The sequence below is a fragment of the Megalops cyprinoides genome, chromosome 23 (genome assembly GCF_013368585.1).
Source record: "Megalops cyprinoides isolate fMegCyp1 chromosome 23, fMegCyp1.pri, whole genome shotgun sequence".
Classification (NCBI taxonomy): Eukaryota; Metazoa; Chordata; class Actinopteri; order Elopiformes; family Megalopidae; genus Megalops; species Megalops cyprinoides.
Window position 1 is genome coordinate 17,175,168 of NC_050605.1, and position 25,568 is coordinate 17,200,735.

At 51.6% G+C, this 25,568-nt stretch overlaps 1 protein-coding gene across 3 annotated transcripts in view; it reads left to right on the plus strand.

The window, feature by feature from the left end:
• The window catches only part of kdm7ab (lysine (K)-specific demethylase 7Ab), a 30,749-nt gene that overhangs the window by 1,522 nt on the left and 3,659 nt on the right, over positions 1-25,568 (plus strand). For 2 of the 3 annotated variants that reach the window (XM_036518182.1, XM_036518184.1), the window contains exons 2-15: positions 14,210-14,295; positions 14,786-14,903; positions 15,327-15,490; positions 18,267-18,408; positions 19,171-19,357; positions 19,915-20,077; positions 22,524-22,611; positions 22,904-23,010; positions 23,138-23,229; positions 23,497-23,583; positions 23,919-24,137; positions 24,505-24,629; positions 24,943-25,106; positions 25,405-25,502. In XM_036518182.1, coding sequence (XP_036374075.1) covers positions 14,210-14,295; positions 14,786-14,903; positions 15,327-15,490; positions 18,267-18,408; positions 19,171-19,357; positions 19,915-20,077; positions 22,524-22,611; positions 22,904-23,010; positions 23,138-23,229; positions 23,497-23,583; positions 23,919-24,137; positions 24,505-24,629; positions 24,943-25,106; positions 25,405-25,502 — 1,840 coding nt within the window. The remainder of the gene's footprint in view (positions 1-14,209; positions 14,296-14,785; positions 14,904-15,326; positions 15,491-18,266; positions 18,409-19,170; positions 19,358-19,914; positions 20,078-22,523; positions 22,612-22,903; positions 23,011-23,137; positions 23,230-23,496; positions 23,584-23,918; positions 24,138-24,504; positions 24,630-24,942; positions 25,107-25,404; positions 25,503-25,568) is intronic. The other variant, XM_036518183.1, reaches the window with a different exon arrangement.

Sequence of the window (25,568 nt, forward strand, 5' to 3'; positions counted from 1 at the left end):
GTATGTCTGTATGAGGATTTAAGGGGGAACTAGCTAAACAAAGACGTCCGCAGTTTGGAGGGTGAGAGATTACCTAGCTAGTTGCTTGCTGCTTCTGTCGTCTCCCGAGTGTGTGAGAGATCGTTATTTAAGTTTCGTTTAACGGTTAACTACCCAAATAGAGCCAAAGTTTAAATCAACTCAACCACGAGGACGGAGAAAACAGACGATTGTTGTGATTGTTGGGCCTTTGATTGACATTCGTGGTTGGACATTTAAATACCCCCCCTTTAACAAAAATAGACACATGTCGAGAGCCACTGCCATCTAGCGGTGGAATTTAGATTGGTCTTTTAAAGGGAACATCGTGTCTCTGGGAAAAACGCAATGTCTGAACTTTCTCTCAGCCGGGAAAGCCCAGTCTGTCAATGCTTATGACAGCTTTTCCCTCACCTGTCTAAAATATAGGCAGTTGTATCACCTCGTGGCCTGTATGCATCAGGCCGAATTCATAACATATCACACCAAAATCTTACCTGATTCAAATTAGGTTTTAGTAGAATCATTACCTTAACATGTGCCAGCAGGTCATGGGGGCTGAGGTTAATTTTGTGCCGTTATGGGTTTTCACATTTCAGTTTTTACAGACGCAACTCGAGTCAGTAACCCGTTATAACCAGATGTATTTTGTTCCTTGTCAGACCTTTTACTTGCCTCTTTCTGAAAATGTCCAGTGCCTTTTTGCTTCTCCTTCATTCCTTATTTATGCTGTCCAACAGCTGCTCCTCATATCTTTTATGTTTGCTGTAAAATTGTGTCACTGTTCTTTTAAAAGATTCTGTGACTTTATTTACGACAAGAACACTTCACTCTGTGAGTCTGTATTTTTATAGGTTAAAATGTAGTAGCAGAGACTTCTGAAATATTTTTTGGCTGCATGCGTTTTCGCTTAAATGGTATTTATGGTTATTGCTGTTATTGATCTGTGAGTACAGATGGATGGTATGATATTCCTCATGCCTATATCACCACCTTATTGAACCTTCTGATCTGGTTTCACAGAGCCTGGGCTGAATAATATCAACAACCACAGGATAATTTGTGTTGATAGAACAGTGAATATGCTGTTATGGCCAATAAGGGGGAAACAGGACACAGGCATGTGCTGTATGCAAGAGACAGAAATGAGAGATGTTGGTTGGTTCCTTGGTCTCCTGCTTCAGATGGTTTGCATCATTACTGATGTTTTGTACAGTCGTTCTGTACATAGTGATACCATACCTCAGAGGGCCCAGTCAGGGTTTGGGCCTTATCATAGTATAGAGACTCCTTTGGTGAGTTTGATACACTTATTTGCAGATATTAATATGCCGCATCTGTTTTAGTCCTTTCAGGTGTTGAGATTTGGACCATATTGTTTGATTATTTTAACAGTGTTTAGGCATGTCTTGAACGATGTTGGAATGGTGTCTTGATAACAGGCAGTACCTCATGTCAAGGGGAGTCCGCTTCAAAAAGAGCTGGTATTATTTGAGGTGTCACGCAGGGTTCTCTTAAGAGTTCTGTACTGTATTCTTTTCTGATGCTGAAAGAGTTTTGAAGAGGATTGTAGCAATGGCCTATTCTCATGTTTTATAAGACTGCTATTAGGGGTTTACACCAAAACAACAAGGTCCCAGTATCTCTCCAGTACAATTACAGTCCCCTTTGTATTTAGCGAAGATGCTTTGATGAAGATCTTAAGCTGGGAATGCATACACCTGTCAGTCGGGTAAAAGCACTGGAGGCAGACCATCACCTGTATCACTGCCGTGTATCCCACGCATAATCTGTAGTCGCCTGCTGCTGATGGCCATCATTCCTGATTTAACGCAGAATCACCATCAAACAGCAGTGAGAGCATTTATCAAAGATTGCCAGCTCACCCTGACAGACTGCCAGCAGAGCAGGTGTGTGAATCCCCAGCTTTACATGCTAGCACGTCCACTGAGGTCAGCTGATAGCAGCTTTATCTCTTTCCCAGAAGTGCATTTCAAGAGTAGAGTTAGAGGTTTTGTTACAGTGCGCTGAGACTCTGGAATTAATTACCACGTTTTGTCAGAGAACCACCACCACTGAATGCTGTAATAGTTCATGCCTCTGGTTGTTTTATGTGTTGATTGTTTTTGGTATTAACTTATAAATTTTTAAGGATCCGTATAAACTGTCTCTGTTCTTTTTATGTGAACAGCTTTTCAGTACGTTTCCCATCGTAAAGTCAGCTTTCTTTATTTATTGCCTGATAACTTGCGTCATTTGCGTAACTAATTCTCATAATTAGTTTTAATATCGTAAGAGGTGCTCTGTTCAGACTAGCAAGCCATTTGACGGGCCCTTGGGCGCACTGTTTGGGGCATTCGCTCGAGCCCTTTCTCTCCTCCAGAAGTGAGTCCCGGCACATGGTGCCGGCCCGGCTCTCGCCGGTGAGTCACGGCACACTGTGTTCACTCTGGGTATGGCTCATCTGTAACCGTTTGGAAACACCACATCTCGCTCGTGTGGAAACGGCACAGCCTCTTATGTAACTTCTCTCGGCTGCCAAGAACTCTGTGCCGGGAATGACAGGATGTTGCGCTGCGTCATCGGCTAAAACAAGAAGGGAGAAGGAGCTGAACTTTCCCGGGCTGACAGCTTTGAATCGGTTCTGCTTGTGTGGCCCATGGTGCTGCGCTTGCCCGTCGGTGCTGCCGGGAAGAGGGAAGCGGCTCCGGCTCGGCCGCTCGCTGTTTAGCGGAAAGCAGAAGTGTTCAAGCGCTCCTGCCGGCTCTTCTGCAAGTGTCAGAGTGACAGGAAACAGAATTCAGTCCCTGCACTCCCCGGGCTCATAGAGGACCGTGGGCTCTTCTAGTTTGAAAAAAAGGGAAGAGAGTTTCCTGCTTTTGTGTGTGTGTGTGTGTACGTGTGTGTGTGTGCGTGGGTGCGTGTGGACTCATGTAAGTGTGCTTCTGTGCATGTCTGCCAGGTGCATGGGTGTGTGTGTGTGTGTGTGTGTGTGTGTGTGTGAGAGAGTGTGTGTTTGTGTGAGAGAGTGAGTGTGCGTGCATGCACAGATGTGGGTGTATGTATTTGTCCGTGCACGTGTACATGTTCCAGTGTGAGTGTCTGCCAGGTATGTGTGTGTGTGTGTGTGTGTGTGTGTGTGTGTGTGTGTGTGTGTGTGTGTGTGTGTGTGTTTGACTGCATTTGTGTGTTGAGGCTGTTGTAACAAAGGGTGTGGGGTTTGCGTGCCCCCCCACCCCCTCGCCCCCGGGCCCGGATGCATCCCTGGCACGGCGGGTCACGTGGTGCGTGCATCCCCTCTGCTCCGCGTATGTTTCGCAGCCTCACAGTGTTAGTTTTCCCCCATTGTCGGGAGCGCTCCGCTCGTCTGAAGCGCTGCCTGCCACCAATGGGATTAAGCTGTCTAGCCAGCCGGTGGGATGCATGATTATCAGGCGGTGAGCACAGGCCAGTTAGGGAGCTGGGGGGAACTGCAGGGGGGGAGAACACAGGGGATTAGAGGCCTCTTTTCAGTTCCTGCCAAACCTTACAGTTAAGCCGGTCTCCGTCCGCGCCGTACGGCGCACAGACTGTACTTACACCTGCGGTGCGCAGGTCTCCCTCGCTCCGCGGTCACCGGCGGCAGACGGACCCGCGCGCCCGCCCCCTCGTGGTGCCCGTCCCCTCGCGCCGCTGCGTCCTGGCCCCTGCTGTAGCAGCTGCGCGGGATTGCCTCTCTGAGAGCGTGACTGAGTCGAGCAGGTTAATGCACTCCTCTGTCTGCCAAATGGCAGCCATTGTCCTTGGTGCTGCCAGTCACGAAGAATGTTGGAGAACAACAGCGCGGAGACCATCCTCCGCTGAGTCTGCGCTCTCCCCAAACTCTCAGCTTCCAAGGAGATTTGACTTTTTTTTTCCTTTTAGAAAAGCGTCATTTAGGCTCATACCGTCACTGTCTTTTTATTTAATGTAATCTGATTAGGAAGTAGATATGGAGTGAGTGTCTTTGTTTGCTCACTTAGAGTGCAGTACAGTTCAGTCAAATCCGTGCTTAGATTTTCGCCGCTGGGGCCCTGTCTCTCTCTCCGCTGGGACTTACTCGAGGTTCTGTTGGGATGTGTGGGTGTGGGGGGGGGGGGTCACCATGGGGACGGGGCGGAGCGTGAATCCTGGCCGGTCGAGGGGGTGTGCGGGACAGGGGTAAGATTAATTACAGCCCCGCTGGCCGTGGACAAGTTCAAAGCCCCATCAATCAGTGTCCCGCCAGGATGGAAACCGTAAAGAGAGATGGATGGCTCTCGCTGTTGTCCTCAACTTTTTAGTGGGATCGGCCTGGTGGCTAAGCGGATCTTATTCTTGTGCTTTGTTCCCTTTTCTTGAATTGAGAGAATAGCCATCTCAGGTGTAATTGACTCGGTCTCTTTGAGTGTCTGTCTGTGTGTTTGTGTTAGTGGGTCTGTGTGCTTGTGTTTGTGCTGTTTCATGTACGGTTGCTTGACGTCTAAACACCTCTCAACAGCTCCTTACTTCCCCTTATTGTTTATGGCTCCATGTATTTACTGTGGGGAATCGCGTGTGTGTGGTCAAATTATTCCATTCATGGGGCTGTCAGCAGTGATTAAAAAGTCAACAGCAGCATTGATGCCTAATCCATTTAAGTTCGTTAGATTTTTCTGAGAGCCTTTAATGATGGAGGATATGAGGGATGGGATAGGTAGTCTGTTCACCTTTTGAATCCTTCCAACGTGGTGAGAGCGGATTGCTAGTTAGAGAACATGACTTATTACCAGAATGCGAGGGCTCGGATCTATATGTTGCAATGCTTAGTACCCTTGACCACAGCTGTTAACTTGCATTGGTTCAGTGATTATCCGTTCCCATGTAACAAAAGGTTGTTATGCAAACTCTGTTGCTCTGGATAAGGGGATCTGCCCAGCAGATATATAACTAGGATAGCAATGACACCTTTAGCACATAGCCGTTTGAGCCATTCCAGGTGTTATTAAAGGGAGGTCAGTGCACTGAATGGAATCTACCAGTTTCTAGTAAAACCTAGAATGTTTCAAACTGCTTTGCATTGGGAGTTGCATTTCCGTCCCTGCATAGCATAATGAAACTATCGTAATCATAAACTATCATCATAACATTTCTGTATGAAGGCTGACAAGGATATGTCCATAATTTGTGCTACTTATTCATCTGAAAATGTAAACGTGCATGTGCATGCACACACACATGCGCTTGGTGAGATACAAGGCATGGCACACGGCGGCAGTGCAATACAGTCACAGTTATTCATTTAGGGGATGCTTTTAGTGTTCTAAACGAAATGTATACCCCCAATGTACCGTATTGTGTGTGTTCCCTGGGAATCGAAAGCACAGCCTTTGCGTCGCTAGTGCCATGCTGTAGCAGTTGAACCATTGGAACGCAGTGGTGAAATGACAAGAAAAATCCCATCCCCGCCGCATGGATGCAGGGTTTGGAAGTCGGGGCAGACGGTTCACCGACTCAGAGGGACACTGGGGGGCTTGCTTTGTTTCCTGTGCTGCGGGGGCCGCATATCCTATGCCTTCCGGCTCTGTGCGGCAGCCGGGCTCCTCACAACGAGAGGGAGACGGAGAGGGCAGAAGGGCAGGCATGTCCTCCTCGCGTTTCCTGCTCGCCGATTGTCTGTTGACTGAGCTCTTTTGTGATATCCTTCCGCCACCGCCTCTAACTAGCAAGTCTTTGTTTATCTGGGCTTTTTAAAAATTTTTTTTTACATATATCAATATGTTTAAGGTCAGTAGGATGTAACCCGCTATTCCAGCTTCTGACGGAAGCGCGTGATGAGGGCATATCCAGGTGTCCCGCTTGACTCCAAAATTACATTCCCAGGTCTCAGCTAACAATGCATTTTCCCCTTAATTTTGAGGGACGACTTTGTGCAAGTGTTGCGCTTTTTTCCTCATTGTTTTCGTTGTCTTCTCATGCAGCATTTTACAGCAACCGTTGATCTTGTGAGGCTGCATGACAGACTGTGCCCAAAGTAGCGGTTGCTTCGTATCGTTCCACAGAGATAAAGACAAAGGTACATAATGACAAGGCTAAATCTGGGGATGACTGTAGCTTAACGTTGCAGAGAGAGCTGTTTGTGCAAGCACAGGCCTCTTTTTCATTATTGGAATCGGAACTTGGAGTACACAAAGCACAAAAGCATAAAACCTCTCAGCCTCTGTGCTTCTCTTCTGTCTTTCCAAACGGACAATTCCAGACCCTGAGGTCATGCATTCTCTTGCCTGAGAAGATTCGCAGTACGGAAAATTGCTGCAATGATAAATTAGCTGCGCTGGCCTGGGTGTAATAAATGCGAAGTCTGTCATCAATACCAAGAGTTTGAAACTTTTCAGCATTCCATTGGAATGTTTGTGACTTCATGTGATTTCGACTTATCAATAACATTTTTTGTGGAAGACATGCTGTTTTGAGTTATACAGACACCCAGACTGAAAAACAGATGACAACTAGCTGGCTAGATGCAGTATGTGGCTGGATAATCGTTCATGTCCTCAGGTGTCATTGGTTAGCAAGCTACAAGACTTGAAATGGGGAGATTAGATAAATCAAATTTTTAAAAAATATGGATGTCACTTAAGCAAATGTACTGTTGATGGTGAAAACATACAGCTGCTAGGTAGCTAGATGAGAAAGCAGTGATCAGTAAAGGTACTTTGCCAGTTTTACTAGCTGGTAAGGAAATATATGAAAGAAAAGGAGCACTATTCATTGCTAATGTTAGTCGGACTCCCCATAACCTCTTTTAAAAAAAAAAAACAAAAAAACAAAACCATTGCCAACATTAGCCTTGCATTGGCCATATCTTCACCCTTAGCCCCACTGTGCACTCATGGGGCTCATTTGCAGCCCCACTAAACCCTGAAAACGGTGGATGAAAAAGTCAACGGACCATTAGCCCTAGATCATGAGGGTTCGTGTTCCAGTCGTGGAAAAGGGGCTTTTGTTGCCATGAGGTTGGCTGTCTAGGTGACCTCACCTGATCTGTAGCACCATGGATCCCAGGGAAACGTTATTTCCACCCTGCTGTATACATGTATATGGATGGGCTGACAATAAAATCTCTTGACTCTTGACTAAAAGACTACTTCTTTCTGTTGTGTGCAAAACCAAAGTTATATTAGATAAGCACTTCTGAGCCTTACAGCCCATGGATTTGCCCAAGCTGGGCCCACAGGATATGGAGATGACTGGTGCTCTCACCCCTGTTTGTTTGGTTTTGGTGGAGGCGGGGGCATTTGTTCTGCGATGGAATCTGATAGCGTCACGAAGGTTTCTTTTAAAGTGAGGTTTGAATCTGGGTGTCTGAACGTTGCTTATACTGCAGCAGTCACACTAATGAGCTCTGCAGTAGTTGTGCCGGAATTACAGCGCGGTAAATGATGATAGCTTGTAATACGTCTGAGGTTCCTCGGGGAGCGGTTTGTGTGGCGTGGACGTACGGAGTGATGATGGGTGTGTGGGTGAAGCAGCACTCTGTGGAATGGAGTGGGCACACACACACCGAGGGGTGGAGTGTGACACGCTCAACGGCGTGACTTACAGTCAGTCCTGCCAACCGCTCTGCCGTCGCCATGGAGACACCTTTTGTTGTGTAATCATTCTAGGTAAACTACAGTACGGCTGTCTTAATACGATAGGCAGCTGGCGTACCTCCTCTCTTCAGTGCGAAGCGGCGTTACGCTTCGGCGGGCGCAATACCAGCGATGCTTGGCGGGCTGTAGGGCTTTGGCTGTTGGTGGAATGGAGTTGAGTTGCCCGGGGTGTCAGGACGTGACCAGGTGTGCACAATCTCCGCTAGATCTGACAACAGCACACCCCTCCACCTCCAGGGCTGTCAGAGGCAGCCAGGTTCATATTTCAGCCCTGATAGATCCCTGTCTCCAGGGGGGTTACTTTTTAGACAAATGGCTATTTTCATTATTGTCTGTCTCTGTTGGTAGTACCACCCCCCCCACACCCCCACCCCCTCTTTCCTGGATCTACTCAATGGACTCTTCACAGTGCTGCTGACTAATGAATAGCTAACTCCACTTAAACAAGACGGGCGCGTCTTAAAAGAAAGCGAGCCAGGCAGAAGTTGCAGGCGTCAGGGAATATTCGGGCAGAGAAAGAGGGGCTCAGGATTCCGCCCCTGTCAGCTCTCTGTGAGAGTGACGCTGGCTGCCTCTCTCCGCCGGTGTCTCCCCTCTTGGCAGGCCGTCGCCATTGTCTCCTCACAGGCTGGAGCGCGCTGCTTTTCAGACACAAACACCCTTTCGGGGGAGGATTGTGTTTACTGCGTGAAGCGTGCAGCCCCCGGCCCTGGGGAGGGGGGAGGGGCCTGTTTGTGTGTTTTGTTTTCTCCACAGCCCGACCTCTCGTCAGAAGCTTGTACACACTATCCCGAAGTGATTAGGAAACCAAAACAGCCCCCCCCCCCAAGCCTCATTATCAGACGCAGACAGAACTTCTCGTGAAATTTTGTTTAGGCAAATGAGAGTGGTCGCGCCGAAGCAGGGGCTGATATCCATTTCTTGCCGGGATTTGTCCTCCCGTCCTGAGGTGAGACGCGTATTCAGTGGTTTTCCCTGTAGGAGAATGCAGCAGCCCTGCATAACCATGAGGACAAAGAGGAGTGCTGCTGGTGGAATAGGAGTGTCATTAATTTCAGTTTAATGCAGCGAGAGTTTTGCCTTGAGCAGCTCCCTGACAGGAAGAAAGTCTAAAAATAAAGTGTGTGTGTGTGTGTGTGGGAAGGGGCTTGTAAACCCCCCCCCCCTCCAGAGTGAGAGGCAGAGAAGGACTTCACAGCTAGTTAAAGAGGTGGTTGAGGAGGCTGGGGGAGGGGTGAGGATTTTGGATCGTTCTCACTGTTGGGTGTGATTCTTCCCATGAGTTTAAGTAGTAGTTAAAGATCCAGGGGCCCTCTACATTCCCGCAGTCACTCGTTAAAAGCACAAAAATAATTTTTTTGTGAAGTTCCCAAACAGGGCGGTTGCTGAATTTGCCTGTGTTGAAGAGAGGATGTGAGGGTATGGTATCTGCATTCCCAAACCCTGCACCCCGTCCGGCGTCCCCAGCCTCCAGTCTTTCACACCACAGAGGAAATGGGTTTGAGTTTATAAGGTGTGTGTTATGGTGTCTGTGGCAGTGACAGAGGCTGGCAGGGTGGTGAAAGGTGGCCTGAGCACAGCGGTGTGCCGCCGCTGCCGGACAGCGAGAGGGAGCATCAGTCACCCTGCGCTCTCTTTTAGCGCCGCGCTTTGTTAGCCTGTCAGCGCCTCATTCAGCGCAGCCCTTCCCCGGGAGCTCCTCTCCGCCGGAGCCTTCCGCCCCGCGCCCCTTCGCCCTGGCGCTCCCGGCCCTGCCCCGGCCAATGAGCGCTCGGCACCGGAGGCCCCCAGCGGCGATGGGGGGGGGGCGACACACCAGTCTGAGCAGATTTCATCATCATCGGGGACTCTCCCCCCCTCGTCAGAGGCGCAGACAAAGCCAGAGCGGCGGCATTGTTACGAAAGGCACCACGGCGGCCTAAGCTGAAGCCGTCCGTGCGGTTTCAGAGTACAGGGAGTCCTCTCTCTTTATGACACCCCCCCCCCCCCCCCCCCCCCCCCCGCACGCTGCACCGCTGGTTTATCAGTGACCAGGGTGACGCACTCCTCTTGGGAGTGGGGAGGGGGCAACACAGTGCCCCATTTCTCTCAGTGTCCTATAGGCAGATCTGAACAGGAAGCCCGGTTCCTGCTCCCATTACATTAAATTATTCGCATTTAGCAGATTCTCTTATCCAGAGAAACTTACATAGGTGACAGTTTTTACGTGTAGCCGTTTCGGCTTCAGTTCATTTGTAAGCCATTTCGAAGTTCACCTGCACTGACTTAACTAAATGTTATGATTTTTGTGACTGAAAAAAAATACGAAAAGAAATTTTATCAGAGGGTGAAACATTTACCGGATGCTGCCTCACTTGTGAGTTGCTTTGGATAAAAGCGTCTGCTAATTGAATAAATGTAAATGTTATCCATTTATACAGCTGGATATTTACTGAGGCAGTTCTGGGTTAAGTACCTCGCCCAAGGGTGCAGCAGCAGGGATTTGAACCGCCAATCTTCTGGCGCGGTGTCACGCGTCCGGCGCTGGGTCAGGCTCGCGCCTCAGCATGATGTAACCGGCCCCGGTGACTCACGGCCCTCCTCCTCTCCATTCACACAGCCTCCCACTCAGGCAGGAAGAGAGCCGAGGTGGCCGGGTGTAAAAATAGGGTGGTCATTGTTGTTTCAGCCTCACCCCCCCCCCCCCACACACACACACTCACTCCACGTGTGACTGTCAGGGTGATGACCTAAATGGATCCGGAGCGGGGGTGGGGGTGGGAGTAGGTGTGGGTGGTTCGAGTGGAGTGAAGTGTATACAGTCTTCTTTCTGCTCTGGTTTCTGTGACACAGTCAGTGTGTGTTTGGGGGGGGGGGGGGGGGTGCGAGGAGGGGAGGGGGGTGGCCAGGGCAATAACCCTGTGAGTCCTGTGCCCTGAGGTCTGTGCTTGTAAAACGGCCGCACCGTTAGCTCAGAGGGACCGGTCTGAGAGGACTCCTGTGACTCATGGGTAATCGGGTGACAGGAGCAGGCTGCTCTGTGGTGCTGTGGCGGGAGAGTGCCGGCCGGCGCGCGAGGGCCAGAAACACACGGCCCGCGGGACGTCCCAGGAGGCGGGTGGCTTCCTGATGAGCTAATGCTTTTCTTGTGTTTTGTTTAGCGTTTCCCCCGTTTCCTGCAATTCCACTCAGATCAAAGCTGATAGCGGCCTGAGGAATGCTGTGTCCCTCCTCCAGGCGGTCGCTGCTTGAGAAAAGAAGCTCTGTTTGCTTTTTTCGGAGGGTACCCCCCCCCCTTTTTTACCATTTAAGCCACAGTGCCCTCCTCTTGTGCTAACACCCCTCCCACAGGGAAGACCCAAGCCTTTGATGTGGGCACCACTACTGCTGGTCAAACTGGGCCATTTCCCACATTCTGAGACAGGCATGTGCTGCCTCCCCCCCGCCGCCCCATTGCTCCGGGGCTCAGCCAAACTCAACCCCCTGTCTCTGGAGCCAGGGCTAAGCACTAAGGTTAAACCACACTTAATGAAGCCTACCGGCTGTCAGTCACTCACAGACCGTGTGTGACTAAACCCATCGTGTCCCTCTCAGACCCAGGTGCATTATGGTGACTTACAGGAATATAACACAGCTGCCATGCCAGGAGAACGTTTGTGTCTTTTAACATTCAACTGCTGCAGCATTTTTATGACTGATTGCTTAATCGTTATATGAGGAAATCGTTTACATGAAATGCCAAATTCTCGACTTGTTCAGAGGGAGGATGTATCATAAAGTGGAGTGTAGCCTTGTGCAATTTCATACGTAAATGCCCTTTTTGTGCTGTGGAACTGGAAGCAGACTAGCACAAGCTGCAGCCCGAGCTGGCTGACCCCAACAGAGAGCGATAGCTTTCCGTCACATTACCTGCAGCCTGGGCTGTAGGTCGTAGTGCCACACTGAATGCCGGTAGGTTGCAGGGGTCGGCGATGGTAGCAGGCTCCTTTCTTCCTTCCTTTCAGCTTTTTGCATTTTTAGCATTGAGGCAGATGGAGTCACTGCCATTATGCAGATTGCCAAGCATGCTGCAGACCCTTTATACGCACCCTTACTGACGCTGTGTCCAAAGTGCTCTGTCCCCTCCTCAGTGCACATCTCACAGCTCCCCTCAGGTTAAGACAGGGCCAGGACAGTTGGGGTACAGAGGTGCAGACCCTCACCAAAAACACAATACCGTGGGTGCGTTTGCGCTTTGTCTCTAAAATACACTCAGTGCACCCATTTCCTGCCCCCAGCTTTACTGGCTTACAGGTTGCACCTGAGGAGAGCACCTTTCTGCTTAAGAAACAGCCTCGTTGTTTGACATTACTGATGAATCGCCATTTTGTACACCAGTTACGAAACTGACAGAAGCTTGCTTCGGTAACCCATTTTTCAGCAACTTCACGGTGTAATAAATCACTTTTTAAAGGCCCGAGCCTTAGGATGGAAAAGAGAACTTTACTGTAATGGAAAAAGTAAGCCCGAGACACGTTAACTTCCCCCGAGCAACATTCCATAACTTAACCAGTGAAGTGCACAATAGTTCACCTCACACTGCTGACTTTATTGGGCAGGATGATGAGGCAACAGGGCGGCTTTTGCCTTACATGTAAAGTAGGTCTTAGATATTGCATAACTAACAGTGTTACTTAAGTGTATCGCTGGCACCAGAGAAGAAAGAGGCAGCAGCGCAATAAAAAGGCCGCAGGAATGCCGTTTGATTACAGTGATGTGACCTTGCTTGACATGTCTGCCATTGGCACAGTAGATCCCGTGTTTTTTTTTCCCCCTTTTTAAACGACAGTCAGAGAACCGGTACCTGGCATACAGTGTTATCATAGTGTCTGCTTTTGCTGATTCGGTAAGGTCTGGTTAAATTTAGATCTCTTGCATACCTAAGCTATGCAACGTGAAATTCCGAAGACAGCAGGTTTTCATTTCCTCCGTCTCTGTACAGTTTAAACTGCAATTACCTCCAAATTTCACGCTGTTTTGGAATAAGAAGTCCGGTATCTGCATCAAGAATGCTTCGGTAAGTGCTGAGTGTTCCGTGCGGTTTCTGGAAGGAGGGGGGTCGAGCCCCGCTGACGTTTTAACAGTTCCGTGGGAGAAAAACACATCGCTGTGACTCAACATTCTTTAGATGTCCGTTTAAAGAGCGTCCATCCCTAGCCTGCGCCCTCTGATGTCTCGGTCTGCAGTTTTTTAGGGCTTGTTTTTATTGACCTCAAGAAGGGAGGAGAGGTGCTGAGGTCACGTCGGGTCATCAGCTTTACGCTGGACTGGTTTGTGTAGTGCCTCCTCCACATGGCAGGCCGTTGTTTAAGACTCCACTTATCTCCAGGACAGTTTCTGACATTACGCTGATGTGGCAAGAAAGTGAGACTTCTCTGGACCCCCCCATTGTTTCACGTGACTAATCCCAGCGACTCTGGCCCCCTCCGTCACCGGTGTCACCTGTCACTGCGCAGGGGGACGGGGGCCTGCTTTGATCTGGCCGCCTTTATGACCTCACTAACATGAATCCCCTGCAGAGGGGTCTGCGCTTTGGCGGCGTGGCCTGCCAGCGTAACCTGCAGGGTTAAACACGGCTCCGCTGCGGAGCTCGTAGGTGCTGTGACCTCAACAGCTCGATGCTCTTGGGTTTTCTTCAAGAGTGAGTGAAGGGGCAATACAGAACCTTCATTTTAATTTTTCCCTGAGGGACAGCTTGCAGCTGGGTCTTCGCCCCACCTCTGCTCCCAATTGTCTGATTACAGCCGTAAACGGCAAGGGAAGTTTAAATTGCCCCGACTCCAGGTGTAGCGTGCTGCCTCACTCATTTGAGGGGATTTGCTTTAGAAAGGATGCAGAGGTAGAGACCGGCAGCAGCCGTTCCTCAGTGACTGCTTCACCGTGTCATTGTGCTGCAGTTTTCACTGGAGTGTAATCAGCTTGCATCGCGGTTGTTTGTGTCTGTGTGTGTGTGTGTGTGTGTGTGCGTGCGTGCGTGTGTGTGTGCGTGCGTGTGTGTGTGTCTGTGTCTGTGTGTGTGTGTGTGTGTGAGGGGTCCCGCAGGATTGCAGAAGCTTGTGTCGTTTCTCTTCCTATAGCGAAGACTTCAAAAAGCAGCTTATCTGTTGTTCTGCAGACCGCACTTTCCTCCAGCATGAATGCGGCTAGAATCACTTTCTCCTTTTGGAGGCTGAGCGGATCTGCGGAACTGTGATCTTTGAAAGGAATGTTTTTTCTATTATGCCTTAATACAACACAGCTCTGTAGAATTCTGCTTTTTGCCATTAAAATGACTGTTCTAGGGAGCATTCAGTTCTCGGCATGCATTCCATTTTCTGTGATTTATTAGGTTGGCACATGGGCTTATGTAGGCTTATGTACTCAGCTCACGGTTGTACGTATTCACATTTGTACACCGATATGCACAAATCAGATTAAGTACTTTACTGAAGTGTACAGTGGCATAGGCTCATTGTTGGAATCAAACCTGCAACCCTTACGAGCACAAGTCTTCTAGCAGAGTATTCAGTGTTCCAAACCCTCTTCTTCATTGTCCTTTGCAGCTGTGTCCAAGTTGAGGAGCACCATGCTGTGGACATCGATGTCTACCACTGTCCCAACTGCGATGTCATACACGGACCCTCCCTGAGTAAGTGTCCCCTCTCTCTCGCGCCAGGCCAGCTGACAGATTGCTCCTCGGGGACCGGTGGGTTTTCAGGGAGGAAGCCCACCCAGCCCCCCCCCTTCCTGTTTGATTTAATGTGTGAGTGACCTCTGAGAGCATATGTGGCGGGCATTATCAGGGTAATTGAATGGCGGTGTAATCATCAAATTGAGATTGTACTTGGCCCTTGTTCTGGGCAGGGGGGGAGGTGGGTTTTATGTTCTCCTGGACGGGTTCATGTTAGCGATACATAATTCAGACGCCAGTGTCATTACTTTGGCCTCAGTGAGCAAGAGAGGCTCAGCAATTATCACCCGGTTCATATTAATTATGTAATGGGTAAAACAGTAGCGGGAGACAAAAAAAAACCTTCCATCTCTGTACACTTTCTGAATCGTTGCCGCGTCTATTGATGGCTGCTGTTATTGAAGAAATGCATTACAACGGCTGATCCTGTCCGTCCCTCCGCTTGCAGTGAAGAAGCGCAATAACTGGCACAGGCACGACTACACTGAGCCGGACGACGGCACCAAGCCAGTGCAGGCCGGCACCTCCGTGTTCGTGAAGGAGCTGCGTGCCCGGACCTTCCCCAGGTAGGACCCCCCCCTCACCCCTCGACAGGTGCGCCTCACACCTTGGGGCCGAGCAACACGCTCCTGAGCTGACGGACAGCCTGTCTTCACACCCTCTGTGGGAAAACCAGGCCCTGTTTCCTGTGCGGTCAGAGCCCCGCTTTGAGTCAACGCTGAATGGGCTGACAGCGGCCCACTCAGCGCTGACGCAGCAGAAGATGCCATTCTGGGAACAGTATGGCACTGGTGTTGGAGTTTTTTTTTTTTTGATGTTAATTGGCAGTAAATTTCAGAAGACAGGTCCAGTGCACACAAGACGCATTGTCATCTACTGTGACCGAGTCATTTCCAGACAAGTTTCTTTTTTTAAACTAAGAGGGAAAAATGGCACCTTGGATTAACTTTCGGAATTTCCGCCCCCCCCGTCTCTCTCTCCCCCCCCAGCAGTGCTGATGATATCCTGGTGCGGATGCAGGGGAGCCAGGTGACCCAGAAGTACCTGGAGAAGCAGGGCTTCCAGTACCCCATCGCAGTGGCCAAACTGGATGGGCTGGGCCTTCAGCTGCCGCCCCCCTCCTTCTCTGTCAAGGACGTGGAGCAGTATGTCGGTAAGCAGGGACCGCCCATGTTCCCGACCAGCGTCACCATAAATGGGTCAGTGGGTTAGGAATGCCGTACGTATAGTGGTGAGCATATCCATATTTATCAGAAACCCAGATTTCTTAGATGACCGGCTGCATGCTTGTAGGGGATGGGCAAACGCATCTATCAAAGGATTGCGTGAATTCTGTCCCCAGATGTGTCATGGAGTTGGTGACATTCCTTAATGTGTCATCTCGTTAAGGGTTGAAACAGTCATTTGCGTTAGCGCTTCTTGTCTTTGGCAGGTCTTCGTTACTTCAGCTGAATGAGGCTGTTTGATTAAGTTGGGGGACCAGGTGGCCCAGGTCCACTGGGTCCAAATGCTTACCAAACGTTAATGACCCAATAACTAAATAAGCTTGTAGATAAAAGTGGCTTGGCTTACACGCTCCCACAGTTCACCACCTTCTGCCTCTATTGAGAGCCTGGTACTTAGGGGATCCTGTTACAAGCCAAATACATTTGAGGGCATCTCGGGTTCATCTTCTCGCAGAGGGTTTTTTTTTTCTCGCCTTAAAAGGTTCAAATTACAGACTCCTCTACGCTATTGAGCATTAAGCCGGTCTTGTTTTAAAGGGAGGCGGTGCCGTGACAGGGAGGGGGGAGGATAGCATTGCAGCCTTACAGTAAAGGGACAAAAGCCCCGGCCCTTCACCTGCTGTCTCTGTGGCTGACCACAGACAGGCCCCCCCGCCCCACACACACACACACACACACACACACACACACACACACACACAGCTCCCTCAGAGCCTGTGAGTGTTCGCTCATGTTTCTGGAGCCAGAGGATGCACTTGTGCCGTCCCATCCTCACCGTCAGAATCGTGGGAAGCGCCGCACCGTCGTGCCTCCTGTGTAATTACATTCACACGCTCGAGGATGTGGCAGCAAGGGGGGGGGGTAGGAAAGGGTTAATCGTACAGACCTCTTGGTTGGGGCGTGGGGGGGGTGTTTGAGCCCCGTTGCAGTCTGGGAGCCCGCATCTGCTCCGGGGACAAACCCCGTTCCACACGCCATTCTGTGTGGCCGAACAGCGTGTCATTTGTTCCTCGCGCGCACGTCCATGCGAGGCAGCCCCAGCGATCTGTCACACATTATCCTAATAGCTGGAGTGGATTCCACGGCCCTGTGGCTCATGAAATCTCCCCGTTTCCTTCAAGGCTGAAGCCAGCGTGTGCTTTTTTTTTTGTTAGTGTTCATGTCCTGCGTATGCATTCTGTGTCGGCGTGAAAAATCCGTTTTGAATCGTGCAATCGGCATGTTACGGGCTGACTAAGTTGAACTGGATTTAAAGACAAGCCTGAAAACATCGAATGGAAAGAGCATTGCAGTTTCCACAGTAAGGTACAGGTACATGACCATTCGAGCAGTCGCATTTCTTTAGTCTTTGCATGCCGTTAAAGCCCAGCCTGGCGTAATTACGATCCCGGCTGGCCGCCATTGGCCAGCTGTGGGCCGCCCGCCCAGCTAATTCACTTACCTCAGCGGGCTCTCTGCGTGTGCTGCACTCCAGGGACCGGTAAGCTCTTTGTACCGAGCGTTGTTTTCCAAGGCTGTCTCTCCACGCACCTTAAAAAGGCGACCTGTTTCACACGTACCTGAGATTCTAAAAAGGCAGCCGTTGTCTCCTTTTTTTTGGATCGTATTTTCAAAATCACAGCCTTGTGCCCCCTCCAGAGCAGGGGCGTAAAAGTCCCCCCAGTTTATTTTTCCAGGAAACCCTTGCCCTCCGGAACCCGTATCCCGAGACAGAAAGATTGATTAAGGAACGTTATTAGTAATGTGAGGACGATAAATATTCAGCGGGCCGTTGGTGGGGGGGGGGGGGGGGGGGGGGGGGGGAGAGGTGATTTGAAGATTTATTGCCCCCGGCTGCAGGCTGTGGTACTGCGCCCGGTGTTCCACACTGGGGCCTGTGTGTTAGTCCTGGCTCCAGCTGTTCCCTGACATCAGCCCTGCAGCCAGCTGAGCCCATTGGGGTGCACACACACACACACACACACACACACACACACACACACGCACACACACACACACACACACACACACACACACACACACACACGCACACAACTGCCAGCTGTCCCACCACGCGCTAAATGCCCAGCTCGCTCCCCCCCTCTGCCAGTTTGATTTGCTGCCTGGCAGCTGTCTCCCGCTGGTGTTATCTGCACACATAAAAGACCGCTGTCGCCCCCCCTCCCCCTCCCCCTGCCTCCGTCTCTGTCAGTAATGCGATCTGCGAAAATTGTTTCGGCCCTTTCCCCACACCTCTGGCGGGCGAGATTACTGAAGGGGGGGGGGGGGGGGATTGGGGATGTCATTGAACTCTGCACCCTATGTACCCTTAATCTGCGGTGTCCCCTTGGTGCCGAGTCTGTTCCCTCTCCCTGACATCACAGGAGAAGAAAAAAAACAGTGCAGGCAGAAGAGAATGGCTCCTTGAAGAGACATTTGGCAACAGATGAGCCTTCTGGCTAATTGCCCCTCGACAGAGGTTGAGGTTCTTGGAGAGAGCTATGAATTTTATTCCGAATAAGCGCTTTCATAGGTTCATAGGCGGTTCTAATGTTTACCATGTGTTTAAGCCGTTGTGCGTGAGCCTTTTCTTACACATGGCCTCATTATACTTTATGGCGGAGCTCTGACACGTTTCATTTTTAGTGAGCTTGCAAGGCCGACCCTTTGCTCTTTGACTGAGAGGGGACCTCTCCTGAGCGATACCTCCCTCTTCCCCTGCAGGGAGCGATAAAATCATCGACGTCATCGACGTGGCCCGGCAGGCAGACAGCAAGATGAAGCTGGGCGAGTTCGTCAAGTATTTCTACAGCCCCAGTCGGCCAAAGGTTCTGAACGTCATCAGCCTGGAGTTCTCCGACACCAAGTAAGTGTGTGACCTCCCCTGGTCAGTACTAGTGTCTTTCAGTTCACTTAGACGTGGCACCTATCCTTTCACTGTGCGTATCAATCACTGTCCTTTCAATGCGTATGCACAGCACTGCACTGCATTGTTGGTCACCAGTTCTCATCTTAGTAACAGCAGCTTAATTTCATAAAGCGCCAGTAGGAAATTAGTCCTTTTGCTGGTGTTCAGAAGCAGGCAGTAGCGGACTGGCAGAGCAGACCTCCTTACATGACAAGACTGCAGAGTTAGTTTGTAACGGTGCAGTGAGGAGCCCTGCGTGGCTGCAGGAGAGCGGGTGGAGAGGTCTGCCTTCTAAGCTGCTGTCTGCAGGGACATGGGCTGTTTCTCCTGCCAGTCTGCGGGTGACTCTCAGATACATCCAAAAGGAAGCGCTGAGCTCTCTGTTAGTTAGCTCAGGTATTTGGACACGCAGATGTTGTGGAGACGTGATCTCTGAAGCGCCTGTTCTCAGTGAGTTTGGTCAGGTATTTGGTCACGCAGATGTTGCGGAGACGTGATCTCTGAAGCGCCTGTTCTCAGTGAGTTTGGTCAGGTATTTGGTCACGCAGACGTTGCGGAGACGTGATCTCTGAAGCGCACGCTCTCTGTGAGTTTGGTCAGGTATTTGGTCACGCAGACGTTGCGGAGACGTGATCCTTGAAGCGCCTGTTCTCTGTGAGTTTGGTGGCCATCCACGGTGCTGTGATCTCTGTTGACGCGCTCACACTCTCTGTGCTGCAGGATGGCAGAGCTGGTGGTGGTGCCGGACATCGCCCAGAAGATGTCATGGGTGGAGAACTACTGGCCTGACGACTCCTTCTTCCCCAAGCCCTTCGTGCAGAAGTACTGCCTCATGGGGGTGAAGGACAGCTACACGGACTTCCACATAGACTTCGGGGGCACCTCTGTGTGGTACCATGTGCTCTGGGTAAGTCAGCCGATCAGAGCTCTGATCTGAAATACCTTCTGCTATTTGCTACCGTTTACACCATCACCATCATTATCATTTTAGCAGACACTCTCATCCAGAGCTGCTTACATAGGTTACAGTTTTTGCATGTCACCCATTTATACAGCTGGATATTTACTGACGCAATTCTAGGTTAAGTTCCCTGCCCAAATGTACAGCAGCAGTACCCCAGCGGGGAATTGAACCTGCAACCGTTCAGTTATGAGTCCTGCTCCTTACAGCTATGCTATACTGCTACACTGCCTTTCACCCAGTGGCATCCATGCAACAGTACAGGAATGTGCTGGCCGTTGTGGCTGGTTTGTTGGCAGGTCACCTTCCCATTGAATGACCGCATCTGAGTGTGCAGGGCTGTGGTGCTTTGTAATTTACGATCAGCATCACACCACACAGGCCTCGGTTTAATCAGAAATATCCTGCGTGCAAGACTGTCCGGGTGACCGGAGCTTTGATTAACTGACCCTCCTCCTGCCCCTCCTCCTCTCTCCTCCTCCGTCCCCCTTTCCCCTCTGAAGGGCGAAAAGATTTTTTACTTGATAAAGCCGACGCCGGCGAACCTTGCACTATACGAGGCGTGGAGCTCGTCCCCCAACCAGAGCGAAGTGTTCTTCGGGGAGAAGGTGGACAAGTGCTACAAGTGCGTGGTGCGGCAGGGAACCACACTTCTCATCCCCACAGGTAAGAGACCCAGCAGCCAGGGCACATTCTGCTCTGCTCTCTGTCCCTGCCTCCCCAGCTCCACCACACATCACAGCACACTGCCTTTGCCTTTTCTCACGGGACGGAAATAACCCAGAGAAACAACAGCTTCCTTTTTTCGTAACGAGTGGGGGATGAACACATTCTGTGCGTGCGGGTGCGCGTTTCGAAACCGCCGCTGCGGACACGCCGCCACGCTTAAAAAAGAAGGCAGCCCTGAATTCCCATAGAGCTGCTTTTCCACTTAGCGTGTGGTGGCCGGCCTTTGATGAGGTCTTACTGGGAAGCTGCTGTGATTTGTGTCTTCCACCCCAGAGTCAGTCAGCCTGAACGCACCAGCCCCCCCCGTGGAGCAAACAGAGATCACGCCACGCCATGCCCCCTCCTCTCGCTCTCACAAACGCCCTCATCGTAAGACCACGATAGACATTTCTCATTCAGTTAGGATATTTTTGGAGCGTTTGGTTAATATTCTGATGACATGACTGTATACATATAGTCATTTGGCAGGCGTTCTTGCGAAATTTCCAAAGCATTAGCGATTTACATTAACAGATCTTGTTTGATGGCAGGGGATGAGGGCCCTTGCGATTCCTTTTGTAACCGACGTGTGAAGTATTGCACAGCATCAGACACACACGGGCGTCGTGTGATTTTCTGTTGTTGGATGGTGTGTTCCACAGCTGAACGAGAATCCATCCAGCAGCTTCCTGTGAAGGCTGCATTCCTCAGCTGGTGTTGGTGTTAGGGGGGGGGGGTACGAAAGCTTTCACAGCTGATGGTGCTAGCAGACCTCTGTGTGGTGTGTGTGTGTGTGTGTGTGTGTGTGTGTGTGTGTGTGTGTGTGAGAGAGAGGAGAACCTCAGCATTCCCTGCTGTGAGACCGGGTTCCTGACCGGGCCATGCTCGGACCCCCCATCCCGGGTCAGGGCAAGTGTTCCGCACCTGGTGCATCACGTTCTCACCCAGGGTCCCAACCCTACCCAGCACCCCCCCCCCCCCCCCAACCAACACCCCACACCCATCTGCACCGCATTCTAACATTGGAAGAACCAGGTCCTGCGTGCCCCAACCTGACCTGAAAATGTTAACATAATTTCATAGAAATCCTTAGCCGTGGAAGTGGTCTACCTCAATAAAAAAAAAACTTTTTCCACAGTAGCTGCCTAAAAAAGCCATTGGGAAAAAAAAAAAAAGTTGATGAACGTTTTAATGACCAAAAGCAAAACAGGAAACGGCAGCAACATGAGTAGCTCAGCTGTCCACATGTTTCCACTCAGTCCGCTGGGGTGTGCACTGCGAGATGCACAAAGAAATACATACTTTCACATGGCCACGGGGAGATGCAGGGTGCCGTCAGCCTGTGGCTATGCTGACCGCACTTCACAAAGATTACGTGAATGAACGATAACAGCTAGAGAGACCAGAGGACTGTGCTAACTGCTGTCTGCGGACTTTGTGGACAGGTTGTTGTTTCTTTTCATATTTAGAAAGGTGACAAATACCACTACACATTTTAGATGCCTGCTCTTAATAGAAGCTGTGCGGGGTGTCCGGAAGAGAAGCTTGTTTGAAGTTTGCGATGGCAGAGGACTCCAGGCCATGGCTTATGTTTTCTTCATTTAACATGCTCAGTGCGGTGATGATCTGCGTGGAAATGATCTGCTGTAACATCACGGCCCCCCCACAGTGCTGGGGCTTCCCCTTTTCCATTACACGGCGTCTGCTGTCCTTTCTCACACTGTGACCGTGGCCCTGGTGTTGTAACATGATCCGCGCGTCCGCAGGAAGCGGACCCCCACCCTCACCCCGCCGCCCCCGCGCTGAGGCGGTCACACGGCCCGTCGGAGGAGGGGGGGAGGCGGCTCCGTCCGGCCGTGCGATCGCTGCAGCGGAGCACAGCCCGGCTCCTGCAGCCCATGCTGTCACGTACGCCTTCCGTGACAGAGGCTTTCATCACGTTTAAGCCCCAGCGTCGTGCTGCTTGGACGTGCCGCCGCGCAGAGCAACGTCTTTGCCTTTGTTGTGGCAACCGGTGTACACAGTGCTGCGCTGTGGAGAGGTGGAGACGTCTCTCCCGGGAGCAGACCCCGTGAAGCCTTCTTACTTCAGCTGCAGTGCATGATGGGAAGGGTTACTCCCCACCTCCCCCATCCAGAAAGGTCCGCTGGGCCCTGAAGTCCCAGGCTCTGCCTGAGAGACCCCTCTTGATCTTGGGAGTAAAGTGCTGTGGCATTTGAGCCTGCTCTCCTCCCCTGCCCATGCCTGTCCCGTAAGAAAGAGAGTAGTGCGCTCTCTGGCCTCGCGCGCCGTGCTGGACCGAGGTGTCCCTGGCTCCCCCACAGCAGAGCGGGAGGAGGGGATGCCTGTGCCTCAGGGCTCCAGTGTGGCTCGGCTCCTAATTCGGTCCTCTGCTCCCCCGCAGGCTGGATCCATGCTGTCCTCACCTCTCAGGATTGCATGGCATTTGGAGGCAACTTCCTTCACAACCTTAACATAGCCATGCAGCTCAGGTAAGCGCCGGCCTCCCCTACCACCTGCTTCGCCGCTGCCGTTTCACCCCCCGCTTTTACCGGCCGTAAATAGCGGCACGCTGTTAATTCATACCGTGGTTTCGAGCTCTTTTTGAGTTATGGATGTCAGGAGAGGTCATGTTTGTTAAAGGCTGGGATTAGATAATCCCTTAATGCTTTGGAAGTCCCTGTAAAAACACGGTGCATGTGAATGTTTGTGAAGCGTGAGGCCCGACCCCTCTGTCAGCGCGTGACCTTCTCACGACCCCTCCCCCCCCTCTCCCCCCGACAGGTGTTACGAGATGGAGCGAAGGCTGAAGACTCCTGACCTCTTCAAATTCCCCTACTTCGAGGCCATCTGCTGGTATGTGGCCAAGAATCTGCTGGAGACTCTGAAAGGTGAGCGGAACCGGCAAAGCTTGTTAAAAGGTCAGGGGTCACCGGGATCACGGGACAGGGGGAGTCTCTGTTCGTCACCTGCAGCGGGCTGACCCCTCCTCTCTTTCTGGATGTTTTTTTTGGTCAGAATTACGAGAAGATAACTGCCAGCCGCCGGCCTACCTGGTAGAGGGAGTGAAAGCTTTAACTACTGCACTGAGGAACTGGCTGAAAAGAGAGGTAAGTCCACTCCTCAGAGAGCTATGGGAGGATTCTGTGTTTTTGTGTTTTTGTGTTAATTCTCTCTGCGTGACACCTGACTCTCCGGCACAGAGATGAATGCGTACCTGCCTCGGAGCGGTACCCTTGCAGGTGAACTCGGAGCCAAAGGCCGCCGCGCTGTGGGGGCGCCCTATTCCGTGGCCCCCGTGCCTTCCTCCGGGAAACTGGAGCTCCCTCCGCGGCCACAGGCCTCTCATTGTCCCTCCCTCTGCTCTCTCTCTCCAGGTTACTGAACCAGCCAGCGAGGTCCCCGATCATATCAGGCCCAACCATCTGATAAAGGAGCTCACAAAGGAAATCCGCTACCAGGAGGTAAGGCCAGACTGGAGACAGTGGGGCAGAGAGGGGGTCTCGGGTTTGGCTCTGCAGACCCCCTCGGCAGGTGCGTGACACCGCTTACGAGGGACTGCTTTCAATCTTGTGGAGGAGAGGAACACAGTAGCCCTTATTCAGTGTTGTTAGAGACTGGGCGCTCTGTGCTCACTGTGATCCTGCTCGATTTTGGGTCATAATATCTTTCGTAAGCTCATTTCTGCTGTGGATTTGTGGGTACAAGCTGTGGAGACACACGCAGGGTTTTTTTTGTGAATGAAAGTGTCTCGGCGTTCGGCTCTCCTGACTGGTTGACTGTGCGCTGGGCTCTGCAGGAGGAGCAGGGCGGTGCCGGCGGCAGCAAGCCGATGAAATCTCAGGGAAGCGGTATGTGCCCCGTGACGCGGTCCACGCTGGAGCGGGGCACGCAGGCACGGCGGACGGCCAGGCGGCTGCGCGACCACCACGCCGCCAAGACGCCCTCCAACCTGGACATCCTGGAGCTGCACACGCGTGAGGTGCTGAGGAGGCTGGAGGTGGCCCCCTTCGAGGAGGTGAGTCCGAAACCGCCGCTCCACCAGCCCTGCACACGGGGGGCAGCTGTAGGGAGTTGCTGCGGCAGAACATGACATTATTATATTAAATTATTTTCATTTAGCACGCTCCTCCCCAGACCAACTTACACAAGTCACAGTTTTACATATTATCCATTTATGCAGCTGGATATTTAATGAGGCAATTGTGGGATAAATACCCGGCCCGAAGGTACAGCAGCAGTGCTCCACCAGGGAATTGAACTAGCAACCTTTCGGTTACAGTCCTTGCTCTTTACCACGATGCTACAGTGCCACCGCAGAACGGGTGACGTGTTGCGATTGGCTGATTTTTAACGGGCCCCTCCCCCTTGTGTGTTTGCCCCAGGATACCGCCTTCAGCTCCAGGGTGAATGGGAAGTTCAACAAGGTCTCCACGGCGTCGGCGGCGGCGGTGGAGAGGAGTTTGGACAACGACCTGCGTCTGGTGCTGTGCAACGGCAGGATTATCAGGTGAGCCGCCTGGAGCCGTCTTCTGGAGCGGGCCAAAGCTCCACGGGTCATCTGCTGCTGCTGGCCGCGGCGAGTCTGTGCCGCTTCACAGCCTCCTTGTAGTTAACAGTCGCTGTGCTCTCCTGTTGGGTTTCTGTAGCTACAGTATGTGCTAGGGGACGTCATGGCAACAGCGCCACTGTGCAAGATGGAACTCAAGAATGACACACAGGCTGCTGTGCAGTGTTAGAGATGAATCAGAGCCACGTGATGTGCTGTGACCTCTGACCTCTGACCTCTGACCCCTGACCCTCGTATGTGCTTGTGTGCGCAGAGACCAGAGGCAGCGCGCCACGGAGAAGAGTATGGGGACAGCGGGCAGTGACGGGCCAGTGGGCCCCCAGAAGGACACAGGCAGGATGAAAGTGGAGCGGGATGAATCGGGCCAGGGACAGCGCAGCACCAAGGAGAGGGACGAGAAACCCAGGCGCATCAAGAGTGAGTCAGCCAGACGCCGGCCGGCCTCTGACACGCACGCGGTCGCCGGGCGTCCCGCGACCGTCACGATGACGTCGCCCAGCTGCACGGCAGCTGCGTCTCTCCCAAAACAGCAATTCGCCCCCGCGTCCCCTGAGCTGGGCCGGAGTCAAAATGTTTAAGCCAGTAATTACAGGGTGTCTGCCTCCAGAGATATGTGGCTTTGGGGGTAATCTCTAAACACACCACAGCGCTGCAGCAGTAGCAGCAGGAAAGCAACAGTCACACACTCAACGACACCGTTGTTCTGTCTTTGCAGTGTTTTTGGAAAGCGTGAAATCTGAACTCAGGAACGGAGGATCATCAGGGCACTCTGAGGAGTCCGACTCGGGCTCTGAAGACAGTTGCACTACACAGGTACCTGCCTGACCTCTCAACCCCCCCCCCAATGGCATTCCTCCTCAGGTGAATCTGTCTCCTCTC